This window comes from Engraulis encrasicolus, chromosome 6 (assembly GCF_034702125.1).
Source record: "Engraulis encrasicolus isolate BLACKSEA-1 chromosome 6, IST_EnEncr_1.0, whole genome shotgun sequence".
Taxonomy (NCBI): domain Eukaryota; kingdom Metazoa; phylum Chordata; class Actinopteri; order Clupeiformes; family Engraulidae; genus Engraulis; species Engraulis encrasicolus.
In genome coordinates this window covers 50,070,783-50,094,321 of record NC_085862.1, presented here as the reverse complement: position 1 = coordinate 50,094,321, position 23,539 = coordinate 50,070,783, and the positions used below count along the sequence as shown (strand labels likewise).

Sequence of the window (23,539 nt, the reverse complement as noted above, 5' to 3'; positions counted from 1 at the left end):
TCTGCAACACACACACACACACACACACACACACACACACACACACACACGCACACGCACACGCACACGCACACGCACACGCACACGCACGCACGCACGCACGCACGCACACACACACACTTGGCCATCTTGTCAAAACTTCCAAACTTCTTGGAAATCATTAATTTATGTGTAATGTTACTAACAAACAGACTTGAGGGGTGGGGTGAAACAGTAGCAAAAAAGGGAGAGGAAAGACCAAAGAAACGAAACACAGGTGCAGGAAAGACAACCATGTTGTACAGCAAAATGGAGGCACACACAAAGGACACACTCAACAAAAGGAAGACAGAGCAGAGCCATAGTAAGGAGTGAAGATGAGCAGCACTGGTTGGGGACTTTTGTTTTGACAACAGGATCCCCTAGCAGACACAACAGAGCGGAGCAGAACAGAGTGGAGGGGACACGCTGAGTCACTCGTTAATGACCCGCTTCCTTCTGCTCCCATCCCAAGGTACCATCTGTCTCTGTCGTTGCGTTTGTGACCAGACGCAGGGCGGTAGCACATGACAAACGGGGCACCGGTAGCAGGGGTGAGGATACAAAGCTGGCCCCATCATGGAGGAATGGGTAAACTATCATAGACGCGCATGTGTAAGTGATTTACTATGCTAGCAAATGAGCTACCCAATCACTCCCACCACCCCACTCCACCTTTCCCTTTCCTACTCTTGAGCCCCAGTAGGATGGTTCTGTAAACATAAAGTGGTTTATATACAGATCCGCTAATAGACATTTTATCACATCCGGATGGGGATGATGAGGGGAAAGTGAGCCAGGATTAATGCACGGTGCTCGAGCCACTCAAGACCATTCAATGTGTCCAATGTAGAGTAGAGTAGAATAGAACACAGTATCATTAATTGATCCCAGTAGGAGATTATGCACCACAGTATGTGGCATTGGCTGTGGACCAGAAGCTGTAGGTCTGAAAAACTGGTTTCATTCTCACTTTCAAGTGGCAAATTGATTTTCGCTTCAGTGTTAGAGAAAAAAACAGAGCCTACTTATGCAAACTGGGTTATTACATGAAGTTGTTCTTCTGCATTTGCATGATAGGGGCAACATAGCAAACTATGACCTTTAACTTTGCTTATATAATTATTTGGATGTAATGTTTAAGCTATTGCGTTTAATTTAATGGAAACAACTTTTAAAGGCTCAAAGTAGCTGCTGAATTCTCACTTCTTATCCTTTCCCATTTTTGTGTTGTTGCATAACTTTGTTTTAGCGTGTGCTTTTGTGGGTGCATATTGAGATTCCCTCGGCCTAACTTTATTTCCTAGTGCCTATCCATTTCCAATTTCATGTGGCTCTTCTTTCTTTCAATGCAGACATTTTCCATACTACACTCTGGAATCCTGTTGTGCAAAACCACTCCAGTCTTCTCTGTATGAAGTATAGTAATTAGAATAGTGGGTGCATTCTAATATGCGACCTTAGGTCCTCCACTTGTGCTTGTGACCTCACGTTTTGCTGATGCCCCTCCTCCGTTGAAAAAACAATTACGTTTCCTTGCTGTCAGCCTAGCCACAACAATTTTTGGGGGACTATTCTTCATTCACCATCCAGTTTGCAAATGAGAAAATGACTTAACAATTGAGCTTTTGTGAGATATTGAAATGTAATGCTGTTGTCAGTGATGTCATCACGACGTATTACTTCCTGGTACGAGACCACAAGCACAAGTGGAGGACGCAAGTCTGCATATTGGAATGCACACAGTAAGTGCTCTGCAGTGTCAAGAAGCAGCAGTCTCACCTGTAACTGCATCATCCTGGTAGAGGTTTGACTTGAGCAGGTCGTAAACATCTTGTCTGGCAGTACCAAGGGCAGCTAAGCCCAGGCCAAGGGCTCCACCGTGGCGCACAATCTAAACAGAAATACATATAAAGGGTTAAAGCCACTATAAATTCACTCTCTAATGCTGATGATAGCTTTAAGGGTCATTGACACTTTTAGAAAACGGCGTCAGGGAATCGCAGCTGTTGTGTTAAGTGCATAAAATCAATTGTATACATAAAAAGTAATTTAATCTATACAACAGTGGTGTTGCCTATGGTTGCCCCGACCTGACATTCAGTTAAGTTCGGCATTCTATTCCGACAGCTATCCATCCTGTCTTTCTCCTTGCCCATTCTAGACTTCCTCCATCTAATATCCTAACAAGTAGGAATGTTTTGACCATCTTGTCATAGAAAGCTAGCATTTGCATTTATTTACGTCAACTTACATCGTTGCTGGCGTTCTTGAGCTGACTGAGGAGGTAGTCGATGATGTCTCCTCCGTGGTTGGCGTGGATGAGGCCGAGGGCGTACAGGCCTCCCCCCTCCTGATAGGCCGAGCCTGGCGAGGTGTCCTTGGGCAGGTATGTGGCCATCAGCTGGAGTGCCTCTTTTTCATGACCCTGGGCAGATGTGACAATAAAGATGGAGTTAAGCATTTTCAAACAGACATCCATCAATAGAAGAAGGGAAAAAAACATGGGAAGTTTGAGGGCTTTACCTTGTGAATGACACCAAGGCTGGCTGTGGCTGTGAATTTGGCCCAGTTGGTTGCCCTTGCAAGCCATTCCAGATTCTCTCTGTCCAGAAAAAACATGAGAAGTGCAAATATTTGTATTAATTTCTCTGAGCCTACAAAAAAATACCCAAATGAAGGAGTCTAAAAGCCAGGGACTTTACCTGAGAAACTGGTCACTTGTGGTTCCCGTGTGCATGAAAGAGTTAGCTATGACCGTCGCTGTGTGACATACTGAATTTCGAACAGCATCCTGCGAGGCACAAAAAAAACAAAAGCAGAGAACAATTTACAACAAGATGTAGCTAAAATATAATGGGTGCACACAACACAATGAAAGCAACAATAATAATAATAATAATAATAATAATACTTGTATTTGTATAGCACTGTATCATACAAGGCATGCAACTCAGAAGTGCTTAACAAATGGGGGAAAAACATCAATGTTAGAGATGGATTTAAAAGCAGAAGTAGAGAGGAGAGACAGAAACAAGAGAGAATAGCAAGAAATCAAAACAAGACATAGATAGAGATTGTAGAGTCATAAGGTCCACATAGGTTGGGCCCAGAATTCTTAGAGGCATAAGGTCCACAGTGGCTCGGTCCAGCATAAGTGATAAGAGTCACACTGAATTTGGGCGCTCAGATGTGGCCCCTGGTGGTGGCAACAGGGGTGAGGAAAAACTCCCTTTTCACTTGATTCATAGTTTATAGGGGGGAAAAAGCTCAATAAGGTTTGAAAAAAACATATAGTCAGGAATAAAACCTCAGGCAGGGGAGCCCCCTGCCGGGGGGGGGTGGCAGGGGGTTTTAAGCAGATCATAATTCTATTATCTGTATCAGCTAAGGGCCCTAACATTGCAACCACACATACAAGCAGGCAACACAAAAATTGCATTATGAATATCATACCTTTGTGTTTTTGAGAATCATCAGGTCTGTGTTGTTGTTTCGGATGAGGAACTGAAGATGCAATTCAATCGCCATCTCGCCGCTCAGGATCTTGATCATCTTTGAGTTCTGGTCTTTTGGTTCATCCTTCTGCTCAAACATGAAAAGAGGCCTTGATAACACCTCAAAACATCAGCCATCTCTACCTCAAAGCAGCTGGGAAGAGTCTATTCGTCTACCAGCCAAAGTTGGGCAGCATTTCAGATACATGTGTTTAATATACACATTTAAAATACTTTTTGCATCGCATACGCATTTTTAAAACTTTGTGCATTTTCAAAATACAAAAAAAGTATTTTAAATACGGGCATCACGTATTACTTAAATACATGCATTACATATTAGATGCATCTGAAATACTGCCCAGCTCTGCTACCAGCTAGGGTTCACGAACTACCTAGTATGCCTTGACAAATCTCGCAGGTACCACCAGCAACAACAACACTGACAGCAGCTTGCTAGCATGAGAACTGGAGACAGAAGCCCTCTAGCGCGATAACTGGTGTGCTTTCAGGGGTACATTTGGGGAATGCCTTTGCTATGGAAAGACGCAGTCCTTACATTTTCATCAGGTTTCGGACTTGAGCCACGGAACAAAAGAGAGCGCAGCCTGGTTGGCTATTGGAAATGATAGGTGTTTATCTGCCAATGTGCAGTGAAAATGAAATTTGAAGAAGATTCAAGAAGATTCAAACTACTGGTCTAAACAATGCATTATTGGACACAACAGACTGCAGAGATGTAGACGTACCAAGTCGGTCTTTCCAGCGGGTGAGCTTCCCTTCTCTTCAGTTTCCATGGAATCTCTGCGTAACAATTGTAAACAGGAAGCTAAGTCATATAAATGCATGTTGCTACTTGAATAACTATTGCTCAAACATTTTATACTCATTTAAGCATTTTGTTGCATAGGAAATTAGAACAACAAAGAAATAAATATGCTTATTCACAAGTCTTTGTAGAAAAAAAGCTCATGCATAAGCAAATATATTCCTGCCCATCACAGTGATGGGTTAAATAAAACGCACTGGTACTTGGTAAATGTGAAATATTTTTCAAGTTTACCATCCTATTCATCAAGAATTTTCTTTACAAGGTTTTCATGAATCCCATCTAAAAGAACAAGTAGTCATTCTCCTTTATCCAACCACCATCCTCAGCCTTCGTCACCCCCTCCAGTCTTACCCTTCCTTCTCTGGCGAGGGCACGGTGCCCGTGTTGGTGGAGCCGGGGACGGCAGGGATGGGCGTTCCGACGGTGCGCAGGTTCTGGATGACGGAGGAGAGGAACTGCTGGCTGGCGCTCTCGTACAGGTCGAAGCAGATCTGGTAGGCCATCAGCAGGTTGTCCTCCTTCACCAGCTTCTCTAGGATGTCACTCACCGCTTGGGGGTCGTCCAGGAAGATGAGGCACTGGGAACGACAACAGGGACAGATCAGGATCAGGGATGCAAAAACAGACAAAAGCCAAGACATTGGGCCATCATCATCATCATCACAGCTGTAAAGATCTGGCAACACACTGATTACAGTCCAACTTTAATATACAATTTGAATTGACAAGACAACTTCCCAAGTGAGTAATGAGTATAACTTATTGTTTACATTAGGACTCTTTCGCTTCTGCTATTCACCATGCCGCGAAAGCACGGTGTTGCCGCGGCTACTTGCAGCAGCTGATCATACCTGGCCCAGTTCTAGTCCCTGTTGTATCGAAATGCGGGCCAGACAGCACCATCGACCCCCCCGTCAACTTTCATGAATATTTATGACGCCTAGTTGTGTTAGAACAGTTCCGCGGAACCTACAGTGCCCTCCATAATTATTGGCACCCCTGGTTGAGATGTGTTAAAAGCCTTAAAATAAATTCAGTGTTTATTGCAGAAGAATACTGTAACACTGAACATTTTAGGAAAATGTAGCCTTCAACTCAAATGAATTGTAGGAAAATAAAAAAAATCCCTGACTAAAAATTAATTATTTTTCATTAAATCACCTGTTCCACAATTATTGGCACCCTTAACAATTCCCAGGAAATAAATATAATTGAAGCATTTCTGTCATTTCTACAGTAGTTTACAAAGTTTACCAGAGTATGTAGGAACATTTAATTAGTAATTCATCACTTCCTGTTTCCCTGGGGTATAACTATGACGTGACACCGAGGCCATTTCTCTTATCCACTCTTAAACATGGGAAAGACAAAGGAACACAGCATACAAGTGAGGCAGATGTGCGTCGACCTTCACAGGTCAGGCAGAGGCTACAAGAAGATTGCCACTCAACTGCAGCTGCCCATATCTACTGTGAGAGGAATAATTAAGAAGTTCAAAACAACTGGAACAGTGGTAAACAAGCCTGGACGAGGACCCAAGTTTATTTTGCCACCACGCACAGTGAGGAGGATGGTAAGAGAAATCAAAATATCTCCAAAGCTCACTGTTACAGAATTACAACAAATCGTAGCATCCTGGGGTCACAAAGTCTCCAAATCAACCATCAGGCGCTGTCTACACGCCAACAAGCTGTTTGGGAGGCATGCACGGAGAAAACCTTTCCTCACCCACAATCATAAACGCAAACGTCTGGAGTTCGCCCAGCGGTCTTGGGGCTTCAACTGGGACCGTGTGCTTTGGTCAGATGAGACCAAGATTGAGCTTTTTGGCAACAAACACTCTAAGTGGGTCTGGCGTGCCACGAAAGATGCGCATGCTGAAAAGCACCTCATACCCACTGTGAAGTATGGGGGTGGGTCAGTGATGCTGTGGGGCTGTTTCGCTTCCAAAGGCCCTGGGAAGCTTGTTAGGGTGCATGGCATCATGAATGCTTTGAAATACCAGGACATTTTAGATCAAAATCTGTTGTCCTCTGCCAAAAAGCTGAAGATGGGTCGTCACTGGGTCTTTCAGCAAGACAATGACCCTAAACATATGGCCAAATCTACACAGAAATGGTTCACCAGACACAAAATCAAGCTCCTCCCATGGCCATCTCAGTCCCCAGACCTCAACCCCATTGAGAACCTGTGGGGTGAGCTGAAGAGGAGAGTACAGAGGAGAGGACCCAGGTCTCTCGATGATTTAGAGAGATTCTGCAAAGAGGAATGGCTGAAGATCCCTCTTTCTGTCTTTTCCCATCTTGTGAAACATTATAGGAGAAGATTAGGTGCTGTTTTGTTGGCAAAAGGGGGTTGTACAAAATATTAACAACAGGGGTGCTAATAATTGTGACACACATTATTTGATGTCAAATAATTATTTCATTATGTGGGATTTTTTCCCCACTGAATAAATGCACTTGTATTGAAGGTTGGATTTTTCTCTTTTTTTCCATTAAGGTCCCATATTATTTAGAGAAAAATAATAATAATTGGAAGCTAAAAAACACATCTCAACCAGGGGTGCCAATAATAATGGAGGGCACTGTAATGGGTAAACGCCTCAAGTGTCTTGCATACTGCAAATGTTGCTTTTTTTCTCAGGTGTCTCTTTTTATATGTAATTGCTTTGTTTGTTTCTGTTAAGTTGATCAAGCACACAACTTGGACTGTAGATTTTATCCGTAGTATAGCCTTCACTCTGCCTGACTGAAGTGCATTCGCAAACCAGGAAGCAATTAAATGAACATTAGTCCCGTCATCGAAAAAGTAGGCTACTTTCTGGGGATGCTTATCATAATTTCTCAGCGTGCTTCATCTAAGGCCCCGTGAAATCTAATGAAAGTAACGCTACTCTTGTCTGCATGTCCAGGTGCATGCCATGGCAAAAATGCATGGTAAAAAACACAGCAGGTCAGTCCTCATCAAAACCAGTTACTCGTTACTCCATAGTCTTGTGAATTGTAGGCAATTGGATATTGAGGTTGGACTGTAGAGCGTAGATTTTAGCCGTGGTATTTGTAGCCAATTCCCTTCGTGCATTCGCAAACCATGAAGCAAATAAATAGCAGACATCCCGTCGTCTAAAACTACGTTCTGTGAGATGCTTACCTCACAGCGTGCACACTTCTAATGCCAGCCTACTGAACTTTAGAAGCATAATACGGCCGTGCAGAGGCTCGCAAATGTGGAAGCAAATGTAAAGGTAAACCGATACACAGCCAGAAAAGAATGACCTAAAGTTTATGAACACAGAATTAAAAGCAACCTGTTCTACGCTACGGAGACCTCCCATGTGAAAAGATGTGCAATGAAAAGGATTTAATTTAATGCTAGCCAGATGCTGTGCCTTGTGACTTTTTTGCATGGTGCGTGTTCATACTGTATTTCACCCGTAAAAACGGCTTCTCACAAGGAGAAGGCTTGGAGCTTCCCACAAGGAAATGGTCATAAAAAAAACAAAAAAAGGCCTAAATTTTTTTTAATCGGTCGATAGCCGAATGCCGTCAGCACAAGAAACAATTCCTTGATACTTTAAAGAACATGATAAATGCTTGACCAATTTTTTATGTCTAGTCTACTGTAAAAACTGCAGACAGAAAAGCCATGTTGGTTTTTTAACGTGCGTGGGTGGGGATAGATGCTTGCACATGCCGGTAAATCCTAACAACATCTAGCCTAGTGGAACTAGCTCCGCACACCTAGAACCATGTCTGTGGCGATTCTATAATCGCCCCTGTTTCAGCCCCGTTTGAGCTGATGATGGGTGCGTATGGGTGGAGTAAATGCAAAAGAAAACCGAAACCACGCCCCAGCAGTGCGCAGTCCCGTTCTAACAGGGCTAGTCGAAATGGGGCTTTAGGTGCTGCTTCCATGTAGCAGGATATTTTTTAGCAGGGTATTTTTTTTTCTCCTGTTTAGGTGTAAACGCAACATGTGGATAAAAATAAATCCTTCATTGTAACAAATGCGTTTCAGCCCCCTAAATAGGACATTTTTAAAGCCTGCCTTTTTATATCTGGATTTTAAATATCTGCTACGAGGAAACGGAAGGAGAAAACCGATATAACCAGAAGAAAAAAAATATCCACATATAATTTGAAAATATACAGACACTCAATAGGATATGAGGTAAAAGGTTACGCTTAAATTTAAAGCATATGTTCAAAATCAGATAGGCAGAATGGGCCAAGGACAGGCAAAAAAGCAAATTAAGACACCATCCAGATCAGGAAAGCTGCGTACCTGGCAAACATTGATGAAGTCTGGCTTCTCAAGGTTCATGTACAGCTTCACAAGAACTCTTAGGACCTCGTTGCGAAATTTCTTGTTTTGCATCAGTGACATGCAGATCTTCACGCTGTAGGCCAGGAGACCTCCAACATCGTTCTGAAAAGACATGGAAGAAGAAGCTCAACACTAATAGCAGAAGACGATGCCAGTGGCACTGGCAACACAACATATCTGAAGAACCCATACTCTGTGTTATAATGTGGCAACAGAGACAAAGGTCATCATCATATAGGGGTAGCAAAATACAGCAACGCAGGTACAAACCGATTCCAAGATGGTTTTCTCAAAGATGTCCAAGCGTCTGGTCTCCAGAGCGATACCAATGGCCTGCTTGTACTTGTGATCATCCAGGCACCGCTGGAACATTTTATTGACAATTCCTTCCAGGCGAGGATCGATGGTCTTCTTCTCCTCATCCTCAGACAGTTCTGCATTCTCCACACGCAGCTTGGTGTAGTGATCGATGCACTTAGCTGAGGAATTACAAAGAGTGTTCAGAAATAATCTTAGATGGAGTAATCAGAAGGGTTACGTAGCACATCTTTTAAAGGTTTATCAAAGCCAAGATATGGTTTAAAACTAGGGATGGGATATCGGTATCGGGTTCAGATATCAACATAATTCAGATATTGGATCGGAATTTTCCCAAAGTATCAGAATTCTCCTGATACTGACGTTTAGCCGGGTGAAATGTTAATTTGAAATCATATCACTTGCATATTAGTTTTCAGAATGGGATTGTTACTTTTTTACTTTCTACTTTTTACTTATTCATTGTTTTCCTGTTCTTCTGACTCCCTTTCTGACTAAATAGTCTACTTGGGCCTACTTCAAGTTGAAACCCATACATATATGTGGTTTTGGTATTGGATCGTAGTAGTAGTATTGGTATCGGCAGGTATCCAAATTTAGATATCGGGATCGGATCGGAAGCGAAAAAATGTGTATCGGTGCATCCCTATTTAAAACCTGTTAAGTCCTAAAAAGTTACATCTTTAATGCTCACCAATAATGGTCTCCACATATTCTGAGTCATCAATCACGTTGAAAAGGTCACCAGCACCAAGGGCGTAGTTCAGAGACTCTTCAAATGCTCCAAGATGGTAAAAAACTTTGGAGGCAACGAGGGCAGCAAATGCCCTACTTTGGAATGTCTCATCTTCATACAAAACCTCACTGTGCAGAACAGAAATGTGTGTTAGTAATATTTAACAGAGCATATCTTAACCAAAACAAGACTCAAGGACGGCCAAGTTAACACTTACATCTTATCGACAGACTCTGAGATCTCAGCCCAGAAATCGTTGACAATGGCATTTAGTTTATGCAGGGCAAACTCCTGTGAACATGATAAAAGGATATCAATTAGTTGGCAAAAGTCAAGTTTCCATGCATTCTGAAAACAACCGCTTACAAATAATAACTTAAAAAGGCTCTCATGTACCTTGAGCTTCGGCTCATCCTCATCCAGGAGGGATATGATTCCAGCTATGAACAAAACAAAACTCAGCTTACTGATGTGTGTACAACCTCAAACTGAGACAGCAGCTCCAATACATTCTCTTTTCATGGAAAGCATGCAATTTGTCAAAATCTACAAAAAGCACGCCAAAAGGCAGCAAACGCTTGTTCAATGCAACGGCACAGTTAGTACCTTGCTTTCTTGTTTACCAACAGGCGAAGAGGCCTGCATAGAAGCACCTACAATCTACTTAGTGGGCTGCTGCGTTAAACATACATTTTAGACACCTCACATACTTAAGACACAGTTGCTTTAACAGTTAACATGCCGGTTGTTTAGTAGGTGGCGAAATAACGTTACAGATACAGCCCTGAAGGACCAGGCGTGAGGTAGCAAAAAATCTTCAGCATCATGCTAGCTAACACAAGAGCTTCATAACGTGACAAGCTAGTCGTAGCCAGAGAATCCCATGCAGTCCATGGTTGACCACTCATACAATACATTTAGGTATAATTCATGTATATGATGCTGGTTATGCTTTATGTTTCACCCAGGGATCCTTGATCATATCAACTGGCAACGCAGTCAACCAACGCTAGTCACCGGTGTGCTGTCAGTTATCACTAACCTAGCTAGTGTTAGCTAACGTCGCTCTCTATGGCAAATGCTAATAAAGCTACATGGGTCATGACTACTCGCGGATATGGATATAATTTAAATGTTTTTTTTTGATGCAACCCGTAAACGTACCATTACTATACAGCGAGATAAAAGGGTGCACAACTGAAATACTTATCTATTACATTCAAATGACATTTCGACAAATCAAAACAGCAAGAGTGTTGTTTAGCTATGTGACTCAGCTATATCAACGGCTGTTTAAACATGAAAAAGATTTGTGCTTACCGGCAGAGGTGATCATATTGTACTCCTTATTCACCTGCCAAATGTCTCCTGACTAATATAAAGAATCAACTACCGAAGGATCAACACTGTATTTCATTCACAATATACCTCCGTGACAATAAAAGTAACCGTTCGATATCGAACAGCAACTTCTTTCTCTACAATGAGCTTGGCGAGCTTTCCTTTTCTGAGGACCCCTTTCTTCTGAGTGGTATGCCCGACACATGCCTGACTAGAATAACGATTACCAAGTCATGCTTGTTTATTGTTATTGAATTTTTTTTTTTACATGCTTTCATGTTCCAGATATCTCTGAATAATTTTCAACATGAAATATAACATTGTCCTTAAACATATGATGTAACTTCATATACAATGTCACATTACGAAGACAGTCTCTTTTAGAAACTTGTAACAACTCTTGTTATTTGCTGCCCCCTTGTGGCAGTCTATTCCCTGAAGCAACTACTTGTGTCTAATTTGGATTTAGGTCAATCCACTCCACAGACTTCTGAGGTCTACTGTTTGCATGGCCTAGACTAGAGTAATTGTGGAAAATGAATAAACAATAATTAAAACACACATACACACACCAAAGTTCTTCTAGTTTGCATTTTGCACACGTGCACACACACTCACACCTCTGCTGACCAAATTGACTGTACATGCAGAAAAATGACACACAGAAAAAGCAACTCAGTGCATAATAACATTTTTCATTTTATTTTTGGATAATAATAATAATATCATACAGGGAAGGTATTGGCTTACTATTAAAAGTAACATGAAAGTTCACTATAAAAAATATACTCCACTTTTAACTGGCACTAGGAAGTATGACCACATCACTCCTGTCCTTTCCTCTCTGCACTGGCTCCCCATCGGCTTCATAATCAAATTCAAAATTACTCCTTTTAGTTTTTAGGTCTTTACATGGTGATGCCCCCACTACATTTTATACAAGTTACAACACTGCCCAGTACATAGGTCCCTTAGATCCACTAACAAAGACCTTCGTCATGTTCCCCGATCCCGTCTTGTCAATAAAGCAGACCGAGCCTTTGCTGTGGCAGCTCCACGCCTCTGGAATGACCCTGAATCTGAATTCATATTTGAATGCTTGCTGCCCTTATGCTGCAAAAATGTTTTATTATACTGCTGAAATTGCTTTACTGTTTTACTGTACAACACTTTGGTCATTTTATATTGTTTCAAATGTCCTTTATAAAAAATGTTACTTACGTACTAACTATAGGCCTACTAAAACTTCTTTAAAATCACTCCACTATTTCAAATACAGTTTAAAATGTCACCCGACAGTCATTTCCACTTGTGTCTACCTCTGAATTATGCCAGAAAAAGTGTAGGGCAGCAGGCTATTCTATTCTGAAACTTGAAATCATCAACAGAACCCCATCATTATTGCTCACAATACATAGGCCTACTGTATAATCAGGCATGAACAATAATTGCAAATCCAATGTTATCAATTTGGGATACTAGCCTACAGGCTAGGCCTGTCGATTCTTAATTTCCATGTGCCACAGCTGATGACTAATCAAATTGTCGTCAAGTATTTATGAACATCAAGAAGGTTTAATTTCCAGATGAGCAAAGTCCATTGGTAAAATCTCCTTGCTGTCCATCAAGCCTGGTCTTTAATGGGATGCCTTCAACTGTTTCCATGGCACCTACAGGAAGACAAAGTCATCCTAATGTCACAGCAATATTGTCCATTTGTAAGCCATAGAATGCATTCTCCTTAACACGCAATGAATTTCTTACATGTCCATGCTTACAAGTAGTGATGTTGTTGCCATGTTGATATCTGGGTTGTCTTCGCTGTCTCCACCATATCAAGCACCTCAGTGACCAAAAATGGTTATTTGCTCTTCTTACATTACCTGAAACATCAATGAAAAATTAAATATGAATGAGTAAATAAATAAATGTATTAAGTAGTAGATGTAGGCTATGCTTAAGGTTTCTTTTGATATCAGGAGCTAACTTTGTGTCATTGGGCTCAAAGTAGTCCTACAAATGCACCCTGTGACCTCTCTGCTTGCAGCTCCTTCTACAACACCAACTAACATTTTGTTGTCTATTAGCTATATGCACGTCTCCATGTGTAGGCCTATATTAAACATGTGCGTTGTGGAAGGTCACTCCACCTTGAGAGAGAGATGAGTGAACGGCTTTGATAAGATGTTTCTTGATAGCCAACATGTTTTCCATAGAGTCTGGGATGAAAAGACCAGTCCAAATAGATTCACTGGAATGTTTGCGAAACACTGTGCACAGTAAACGTTCCAAAACCTCCACAGACTGGGTTTCTCTGCTAGTTTCGTCTTTTGAATGCACCAAACCAATCACAGCGATAGACAGAGGAGAGTGTTTCGTGCGGGCTCTGATGTCCTTCATAATTTCTTTGATCAATACGTGGTTACAACTGTTGCTGACGTATTCTTGCTTGAAAATGAATATCACCAATGCGCAGTCAATTAATCTGACAGCTCCTGTTGCATTTCTGCATGTTCTGATCACTCTGGGAACTTCGCCCTTGCAAGCAGGTCCACTCCCAGCCACAGTAGTGCACGAGTCTTGTGAGGAGAGTACAATGCCTTCAACCTCTGCCACGTCGTTCAATGTATCAGCCTGATGATCCTCGGTGTTTTGACGGGAGTCGTTGGAAGTTTTGTTTACCCCGCTAGCGGTAGCAACAATTTCGCCACAGCTTCCGAACATTTCTTCAATGAACGTTTTGAATAAATTAGGCCTACATTGGGTATCCTCCGTTTTGCCGACGTCTCCAACCAGATAAACTCTTTCCTTCCCTCCAATGCAGCGTATCGTCTGTTGAAATTCATCTTCAAGTTTTTCATCGCCGCCACCGTGTGTAACCGCCATGTCCAGTAAGTCAGTCTGATTGAAACAGTTCTAGCCTGATTCGATTTCAGACCCGAATTAAATAATGCACTTTGTGGTAGGCCAACATGTTTCAGCGGTAGACGCAGGTTATCCCACGCACCACGCACGAGATTCAGCCACTTAATACCCTCTAAAGCCGAAATGCCGTCTTAAAGTGTGGTTGCAATGGACTGTGGGACTTGAAGGGTGGAAGTATCAGTCGACTGCCAATTGGTCACTGTTGTAGGCTAATAGGTGAAGTCTCATCGCATAAAATTAACCCTGCATAGGCCTAGAGTTAATATTTAATAGGGTGACTATGCAAGAGCGCACTAAAGTAGTTATTCTTCATCCAATCTTCAACCATTGACTATGAATAGCCTACATTCTTTGCTATTGGCAAGAGAAGCCCTTGACCTCATGTTAAAATAGCACTCAAGTCAAGTCAAGTCACGTGTAATTTACTGTCAAAGATCTATGCAGGGTTAGTATAGCACATAAGTTTGAAATGGCGTTTGACCAGTCTACAATGTGCATTTTAACCAAAACATATAGGCTTAAATAAGACATTGACAATAATCTCTCTCTCTCTCTCTCTCTCTCTCTCTCTCTCTCTCTCTCTCTCTCTCTCTCTCTCTCTCTCTCTCTCTCTCTCTCTCTCTGTCTGTCTGTCTGTCTGTCTGTCTGTCTGTCTGTCTGTCTCTCTCACACACACACACACACACACACACTCTCTCTCTCTCTCACTCTCTCTCTCTCTCTCTCTCTCTCTCTCACACACACACACACACACACACACACACACACACACACACACACACACACACACTCTCTCTCTCTCTCTCTCTCTCTCACACACACACACACACACTCACTGTCTCTCTCACACACACACTCACACACACACACTCACAGTAAATTCTACAGTGCTCATTTAACACTTAGAGAGTTGATTTGACATCATTTGGACTCAAATGAACTCTTTAAGTGTTGAATTAACACTGCAACATTTACTGTGCTGTCTCATACACACACACTCTCTCTCTCTCACACACACACACACACACACACACACACACACACACACACACACACACCGTGTTAACTGCGTAACTGAGTCTAGTTTTGAGCATAAATCACCCTTAATTATTCTGTACCACAACCACACAGGCATTGGCGTGCACAGATAGCAACGAGGTGGTGCTAAAGCACCCGCCCATTTGCCCTTGCCCTTTTTGAAAGTTCTTTTTTGTTCTTTTTTCCACAACATGTTGTGGTTTTGACATGATAATCCAGAAATGCTCGACGATTAAAAGCATGTGATGATAATGTCTCAATACAATCCGTATACGGCCTTGGAAGGCAGCCAGGAGTTCCACATTATCCTCCAGCACTTGCCCCCCAAAATGTCTGTGCATGCCAGTGCACACAGGTGTGAAATACATAAAAGCCTAGGCCAGGGGCGGAGCTATAGGGTAGGTGAGCAGGGCATTTGCCAAAGGGGCCAGGACCCTCCTGTGTTGGATGTGGGGGCCCTATTGTGACTTTGGCAGGCTGTATGGGGGGCCCTATCAGAGTCTTGCCCTGGGGCCCTGTATGTAATTGTTCCGCCACTGGCTTAGGCCTGTCTGAATGTAGTTGAGACATACCTGGCCATGATGACACAACGATAAGACAAGATAATAATTTTGAAGCAAAGAGCCTTTTAATTCAGAATTCCATTCCAGTATAATACATTACAACATTGAGTACACAAGGAGTGAACATGATGGAAACGTTAATGCAGAGCAAAATAGAAATACCACAAATCCCCAGATCACACACTGGTCAGCCACTCAGCCTCATCATTTTGCCTCCTTAACTACAAATAACAATGTAATTCAAGGGTTAAAAGACATTCTGTAATAAAATGCATAACTCCATAACAGTCAGCAACCCACATCAAGTAAATAAAAAGCTAATAAGTTATGTAAGCCTAAACTGCAACATGTGAGGGTGCAGCTTATTGCCAACTAAACAAACCATGTGTGATTTTTTGACAGTACCAAGTTAAATTTATGTTTACTTATCATTCCCCAAGCAAATCCCACCAAAGCGTGAAAACTTCTGTTGTGTGTAGGGGAGTTTTCCGATTAGAAAGATTTAGAAAGTTGTTATGCAAGTTCCCCTCAGTTATCTAAGTAGAAATCTAAACTGGGGAGATTATTTCCCATGACATAAAATGCTGCACATGGCGGGGAATGGCGTATGCGGGTGTCGTCGACCAAAGAAGCTTCTCCCACAGCTCAGTCACAAAAAGCCTGCTAAGAGTTTGGCTTAATTCTGGACTCTGGCGGGTAAACATAAGTTTTAATGCCAAAAAAATTGATAGAAAGGTTTTCTTTAATTGGTTCTTTTACTATTTGACCTGCTAAATGACATACTAAAAATCTAGTAAAATCTGACTTTGGGAAATGCATTATTTTCAATATGGCTGCCAGAGGCTTATAATAAGGGTCTGGAGTCACTGCAGGTGAAAAAGCCAAAAAAAAAATGTATTGCCGATATCACAATGAAACTTAACACAGTGAGTACTCACATATATATATCAGAAAAAGTGTAGGCCTATTGCAAATTTTCTGATGTTTAAATATGGTAATTAGACTATATCTAATTAGATATACACTACATTTCAAAATGCAAAAACTGAAAATCTGAAAAAGCCAAGCTCAAAAGTCTTTTTTGTTTTGTTTGTTTGTACATTGAGCCAAAAGATATCTTCAGAGGAGATTATGGACATCTCTTTTTTGTGCTGTAGTAAATCTAAAAAGGATGCCATCACCCGTAGCATCTTTGCGCAGATAGGTCAGCTGGAGGAACCTGTTATTTGACCCATAACTCCACTGTACACACATTTCCACTTTCCTCTCTGAACTATCCACATGATGGAACCTTCAGCTTCAGCTGAACCTTGCTCAAACTACACTGGTGATCCCAGACAAAGATTCCAACCACCATGATATCAAACTAAATATGTGCTCTGCTACTGTTGGCCCAATTAAGGTCACAAGAAACCTTGGTGTCATTATTGATCATTTTCTGACCACACAGCCTCAGTTTCTCAGACATGCCACTTCTTGTTATACTGTTCAATACATAAAAAGATCAGACCGTCTGACCATATGCCACTCAACTTCTGGTACAGGCCAGGGTCATCTCTGACCTCAATTAGGCCTAATGCATCTCCCTCCTGACTACTCCAACTTGTGCAATAAGACCTTTGCAAATGCCTTAGAATACAGTGGTGCATCCAGCATCCACCTAACCAAAAGGGCATGTCACTCCTCTTTTTTCTAGTCAAATTAACAAGGCCCTGACCCTTGCCTTCAAAGCAACAGCAGGCTCTGCTCTGGCTTACCTGAAAGCTATGCTAAAGCCTGTTTCTTCCAGGACATTGTGTTTCCCCAGTGCCAACCATTTTATTTTGTCATCTGCTCAGACAAAATTGGCTTCTGTCAGTTCAGTTCAGCTGTTGAAAGACCCAAAACACCCAGGGACACCATGAATCATCTGATGTGTCCTGACAAACTTGACAAACAGCACATGGATATTAGTATATCAGAGCAGCCGTGTATTTATCAGCCCTAACAGCACTCCAACCAAACAGCTTCTGGAAACAGGCCATAAAAGTGATTATGGGTGGTTGACGTTTAAGGGCGTAACGCAAAAAAAAAAAAAAAGTTTTTCAAATTCCTGAAAAAAATGATGGATATAAATTGGAAAAAATAGAAAAAAATAAAGCACTTAGTGGTCTGTGGAATTTCACCTTATTTTTGCCATTTTTGGGAAAATGTGTCCTGCATCAACACATAGTATAGGCATGTCACACCGCAGGAAAATGGAGTCACACCACAGGGAATTCACTGCATTATGGCCATTTTAATCCTTTTGTATACATGACTGACATCTGAGCTCATGCTAACTTGATAATGATATTGTGTTTAATCTTAATATGTGTTTTCATTAATAAAAAAAACTTTTTTTCCCTCCTATAAGAGCAGTCACACACACCACAGGACACCATAAAATGAACCTAAGCATTGCGTGACAGAAAGATTGTAATATGAAGACATATTAAGAGTTTAAGAGTCACCTTAAACTTCCACAGCACTCTCCAATAACTGAGGTACTGACTGGTTAGGAGCCAGTCTTTAAGACCCTTGTAGTTGGCCTTGGAGCTGCCCATTCACAAACATTGACATACATGTCACCCCACAGGACGCAATTTGTGTTACGAAATTGAACTAGAAGTTAATATTACTGTCTTGAGTTTTTTCCACATTCACATATCTTAATCTAAAGTTAAGATTTATGCAATCATGCCAAATGCTTCATACATTATTCAAAATGTTGTTGGTTAATTTATATATATATTATATATTGTTTTTTTTTTTGTTACAGTCACACCGCAGGAAATTTGACATATAAACCTTTACATAAATCTTAACAATAATGTTTCTTCTCATCTAAGACTAATATGAAACATAATGTACCACATCTTCTTTCATTGACATTTGTTTTTTAAAGGAAAATAACAGTTTTGTAGGTTTTTAACCAATGTTACGAAAAAACAAGGCGTCACGTCTCCCACCCTTATATTTCATTCATGCCAATAGTGCAAATACCATGACATTGGGAAGTTGAGTGGTATAAGGAAGCTAGCATCTGGCAATTTGAAGACTATATCGCTTACATAAAAATATTAATGTACACAACATTTCTGGGTATCCAATATAAAGGTATCATGTTGTCTGAAGTTAGCTAATAATGTAATTATCGTATAACAACAAGCTATCTTGGATGCCATCTTGAAAATTACACCTTTCCTGAAGTCAGATTTTATTAGATTTTTAATATATTAGTAAGGACACCCAGATCTATCAAGTTGAAAAACCTTTTGTATCAATTCTTTTGGTGTTGAGTGGGTTTTGTCCATAGATTTACTCGACTAATACTCTGAAGTCATGATCCCAAGATCAATCTTTTTAGAACATCAAAACGGTATGGTGTTGTTTGAGATGAAGAATATGAGGAAAAATGCATGGTGTGTGGGGGTTTTATAAATGTCAGACAGGCACTTTTGATCCGATAAGTTTTCTGCAGATTTTATTACTATCCCAAGTGGAGCAGGAGACATTGCCTTCGAGGGACAACACTGTGTTCATGTTACCCCTGGTAGAAAAAGCCCGCTGACTGGTGGAGTCGTTATGCCTTTATAGGCCCGGGCCTTTGCTCAGCCCATGGACAGATTCTTTACACATGCAAATTAGCCCAGCCCCACCTCAGCTGACAGCCCCCCCCCCCTCTCACTCAAGCACAGATTACAATACTTACACACTGGAAATATATATATATATAGTCACATACATATACATCTATATTCCTGCACATGTACATATAATAATCTACATAAGAATCATATAAGAATACAAATTTAACCACAGGTGCCTAAAGTGAAACATGGTAGATACAGCTCTTATGTGGGGCCGCATGAGCTGCTGGTGTTTGAGAGCTGTTTTCATTCATTTATCATCATGAATACATAAAGCTCTACAAAGCTCTATAAATATCTAATACACTTTACCATTACTCATTTCCCTTCATTGTTGGTCATTCTGCTGTTGTTCATTCTGCATGTTGTTCATCATGCTATAAGGCAAAGTGCAGTCACTATGGCAACATTAAAATTGAGAAAAAGGCTTTCAAAGTGTAGGTTAGATATTGAAGTTACTGCAAATTTGACGTGGCAATATCTCTAACACAGGACACATTTAGACCCCCTCTGTTTGGAATAGTTTATGTGATCTATTGTCATAACCATCAGTCAGTATTCTGTACCACAGCCACATATCTAGATGTAAAATACATAAAGGCTCATCTGAATGCAGTTCAGACATAGCTGGGCCATGACACAACAAAAATACAAAACAATCATTTTGAAGCAAAGTGTCTTTTTAATTCAGCATTCCATACCAACATCACACACAACTGACATGGCATACACAAGGGGTAAGCATAATGGAAAAGTTAATGCAGAGCAAAATAGACTCACCACAAATCCCCAGATCACACACTGTGGTCAGCCACGCAGCCTCATCACATTGCCTCATTTATCAAATGTAAATAACAACGTAACTCAAGAAAAAAGACATTCTGTAATGCATGAAATAGCATAATTCCATAACAGTCAGCGGCCCACATCAAGTAGGCTAAATCAAATGTTAATATGTAACCCTAAACTGCAGAACGTCAAATGCTGCTTATTGCAAACCAAACAAACCATGTGTGACATTTTTTGACAGTACCAAGTTACAGTTATATTCAGGGCTTCGAACCGGTTCAAGGAACGAAAACGAAAACCAGGAACTTTTTGTATTTTACAGGGAACAGAAACGAAACCGGAAACGTTATTATTTTTTATGTTCTGGAACGGGAACACTTATTTAAAAATAATGGTAACCGGTTAATACCGGTTAATACCGTTCCTCAAACAAACAAAAAAAGTCATTATTTGCCTGCGCACGTTACCATGGCGGCTGAGGTTCACGTCCTGTGTGACATCAGACATTCTCTGACTGAATGGAGAGAGAGCTGTAGATTACAAAGTCTTCACTCCACATCTTAATTAAGAGAAACCACTGTCATACGAAAGGACAGAGTTTGCATTGCATTATTGTAAGACATTGCAGGGAAGCGTGTGCAAAGCGCACCGACAATGTTCGGCGTAATTGGGCATCCATGGCCGCTTCAAATATGCACAAACTCACAATGTCCATCATAGTGCTCCCCGTTACCCAAGTCAGCGTGGAGCGCACATTTTCATCATTGAGGTTTATTCTCTGCTTCTCCGCTTAGGTCGTCCCTGAATGACAAAATTCTGGAGGATATTCTTTTCATCCGCTTGAATAAACAGTTTTGAATTTAGGCTGACTCATTTGCACTTCTGTCTTTCTTGGTTAACGTCAGTTAGGCCTATGGGGAGTAATCAGCTGACAGGAACGAAATTAACCGTTCCGGGAACAATATTTTTTGGTTCTAACCGGTTCGAGAACGTCAATTTATTGGTGGAACTCAGAACCGGAAACGTTATAATTCCGTTTCTGTTCGGAACGGAACGTTTGGAAAAAAATAACGGTTCAAAGCCCTGGTCATATTTGCCTATCATTACCCAAGCGAATCACACCAAAGCGAGAAGACTTCCGCTTAGTTGTCCGATTAGAAGGGTTATAGGAAGTTGTTATGCAAGTTCCCCACAGTTATCTAAGTAGAAATGTAAACCGGGGTGATTATTTCCCATGACACACATTGCTGCACATGGCGAGGAAGAACACATGGTGTATGCGGGTGTCGTCGACCAAAGAAGCTTCTCTCACAGCCCAGTCACAAAAAGCCCATAGAGTTCGCCAGGCTTAATTCTGACAAAAACAAAAGCTAATGGGACTCTGAAGTCAGGATCCCAAGATCAATCTTTTTTAGAGCTGATCAAAACTGTATGGTGTTGTTGTAGATGAAGAGTACGAAGAAAAATGCATGGTGCCTAAAGTGAAACATGGTAGATAGATCTGATGTGGGGCTGCATGAGCTGCTGGTGCTTGAGAGCTGATTTCATTGCAAATCATGAATACACAGATGCATTGCTCTATGTGTGAATAGCGAATATGTTACCATTACTCATTGCTCAATGTTAGTCATTCTGTTGTTTTCCAAATTGACAATAACCCTAAACACACAACTATGCTATAAGGCAAAGTGCAGTAACTACGCTAACATAAAACTAAGAAAAAGACTTTCAAAGTATTGGGTTTTAGGTTGAATTTTGAAGATACTACAAATTTGACATAGCAATATCTTTAACACATTTGGACCATAAGGCTGCAAGATAAAGGATCTGTAATGAAGACGATTTTCAGTGTAACCCCATAATTCATGCCTTACCACCAGTGGTACGCTGTAATAGTCATTGAAACGTTAAGTACCATAGTACTACAAGACATAACACAGGGGCTTTAGTAATGCACTACGACTTGGTCATTGTCATTCTGTTAACAGCAAATTAATAACGCTGTGTCCCAATGGGCTAAACTCAATTTTGACAAAATATGTAGTTACTGCACTTTGCCTTTGTAGGACGGAATGGCCAATGCTGAGGTGAGAGTGATTCAGGGAGTAAAGTATAGGCTAACACTCATTTTTCACATTACACCGTGTTCCACATTATTACGCAAATGACATTTCCCCAAATAATCAATATATATGACAGTCGTCATAATTTTCAAGTCATCAGCCATTAGAGTACAATTAAAACGTTTTTGAATGAACCTTCCAATGATAACAGTATTTTTTAAAATAATGAAAAACTTAACATTTCCAAAATGCTCTGTTCCAACTTATTACGCAAAACGGTTTTGTAGTGTTGCAATCCAAATTTCTTTCTTTTTTTCCCATTTACATCAATACTGTTGGCATTTGGTACGTTCTAAATTACATTGCAATGTTCAAAACTTGGTTATAAGCTGTAACTGAAATGCTACATTTAACATTGAAGTCAATGGCAGGGCGTTGTATGGGAGTTATGGAAGCCCAGATATCCTTGATGCTTTGCTCTCAGCTGTTTTTGTTTGTTTGGTCTGGTGACCCACACTTCATTATTCAGTATACCCGTAGATTTCCATGCCACATTTAGGTGCTTTGGTGGTATCGACATTCTTACTCACCAGACATAAAACCCCATTGAAAATGAATAGGATGTTATGTCTGGTGAATTAGAATGCCCATAACCACCAAATCACCTAAACATGGTACGGAAATCTACAGGTATATCGAAGAGTGAAGTGTGGGCCACCAGACCAAACAAACAAAAACAGCTGAAAGCAAAGCATCAAGGATATCTGGGCTTCCATAACTCCCATACAATGTCCTGCCATCGACTTCAATGTTAAATGCAGCATTCCAGTTACAGCTTATAACCAAATTTTGAACATTGAAATGTAATTTAGATGGTACCAAATGCCAACAGTATTAATGTAAATGGGAAAAAAGAAAGAAATTTGGATTATAACACTAAAAAACTGTTTTGCGTAATAATGTGGAACAGATCATTTTGGGAATTTTAGGTTTTTTATTATTTTAAAAAAATCTGTTATTATTGAAAGGTTCATTCAAAAACGTTTTAATTGTACTCTAATGGCTGATGACTTGAAAATTATGACGACTGTCATACATATTGATTATTTGGGGAAATGTCATTTGCATAATAATGTGGAACACGGTGTATATTCTGTAGACGACAAAAGGGTTGGAGGGTTGAAGGTTTGATACGAGCTATTTCTGAAGCCAATTGATTAATTGAAAGTCAGGCCACAACGCTTATTGATGCAACAACATCGATAAGCGACAAAAATTGTGGCAAGGGCTGTATTTTGTATTATTATCTTTTCATCAAGCACATTGAATGACAGCTCATTATGACAATGTGATATAAATACTTTGATTTGATTGATTGATGTTACCAAAGCTGTTCTCAGATGCTTTCCCCTAGCTCAA

General features: G+C 40.7%; 2 protein-coding genes across 6 annotated transcripts in view; both read right to left on the bottom strand.

The window, feature by feature from the left end:
* psmd1 (proteasome 26S subunit, non-ATPase 1) overlaps positions 1-11,234 on the bottom strand; it is a 65,350-nt gene extending 54,116 nt beyond the window's left edge. For both annotated transcript variants that reach the window (XM_063201855.1, XM_063201856.1), the window contains exons 1-13: positions 11,051-11,234; positions 10,127-10,170; positions 9,948-10,021; positions 9,689-9,858; positions 8,947-9,155; positions 8,635-8,778; positions 4,699-4,925; positions 4,265-4,319; positions 3,475-3,603; positions 2,724-2,812; positions 2,545-2,623; positions 2,273-2,446; positions 1,801-1,912 (exon numbers count right to left, since the gene is read on the bottom strand). In XM_063201855.1, coding sequence (XP_063057925.1) covers positions 1,801-1,912; positions 2,273-2,446; positions 2,545-2,623; positions 2,724-2,812; positions 3,475-3,603; positions 4,265-4,319; positions 4,699-4,925; positions 8,635-8,778; positions 8,947-9,155; positions 9,689-9,858; positions 9,948-10,021; positions 10,127-10,170; positions 11,051-11,066 — 1,522 coding nt within the window. In that variant the 5' untranslated portion in view covers positions 11,067-11,234. The remainder of the gene's footprint in view (positions 1-1,800; positions 1,913-2,272; positions 2,447-2,544; positions 2,624-2,723; positions 2,813-3,474; positions 3,604-4,264; positions 4,320-4,698; positions 4,926-8,634; positions 8,779-8,946; positions 9,156-9,688; positions 9,859-9,947; positions 10,022-10,126; positions 10,171-11,050) is intronic.
* A 516-nt stretch (positions 11,235-11,750) lies between these two features.
* Positions 11,751-14,177, bottom strand: LOC134451415 (uncharacterized). 4 transcript variants are annotated; one of them, XR_010035232.1, is made up of 4 exons: positions 13,222-14,177; positions 12,850-12,954; positions 11,892-12,741; positions 11,751-11,859 (listed from the first exon to the last, which is right to left on the bottom strand). XR_010035232.1 is itself a non-coding variant. In XM_063201872.1 (3 exons), exons 1-3 carry the CDS (start codon positions 13,955-13,957, stop codon positions 12,709-12,711), a joined length of 888 nt encoding a protein of 295 aa, XP_063057942.1. In that variant the 5' UTR covers positions 13,958-14,177; the 3' UTR covers positions 11,751-12,708. The 4 variants fall into 4 exon arrangements, 3 of the variants coding, with proteins under 3 accessions (XP_063057942.1, XP_063057941.1, XP_063057944.1); XM_063201872.1 differs by having other exon boundaries at positions 11,751-12,741; positions 12,836-12,954; XM_063201871.1 differs by having other exon boundaries at positions 11,751-12,741.
* Between the last annotated feature and the right edge of the window lie 9,362 nt (positions 14,178-23,539).

Excerpts from the sequence above, each read along its gene's own strand:
- LOC134451415 (XM_063201871.1), bottom strand. The coding sequence starts at position 13,957 with ATGGCGGTTACACACGGTGGCGGCGATGAAAAACTTGAAGATGAATTT. Across the intron at positions 12,955-13,221 it reads TCACTCATCTCTCTCTCAAG|GTAATGTAAGAAGAGCAAAT; the intron begins GTGGAGTGACCT and ends TTGATGTTTCAG. Across the intron at positions 12,742-12,849 it reads TGGCAACAACATCACTACTT|GTGCCATGGAAACAGTTGAA; the intron begins GTAAGCATGGAC and ends GTCTTCCTGTAG.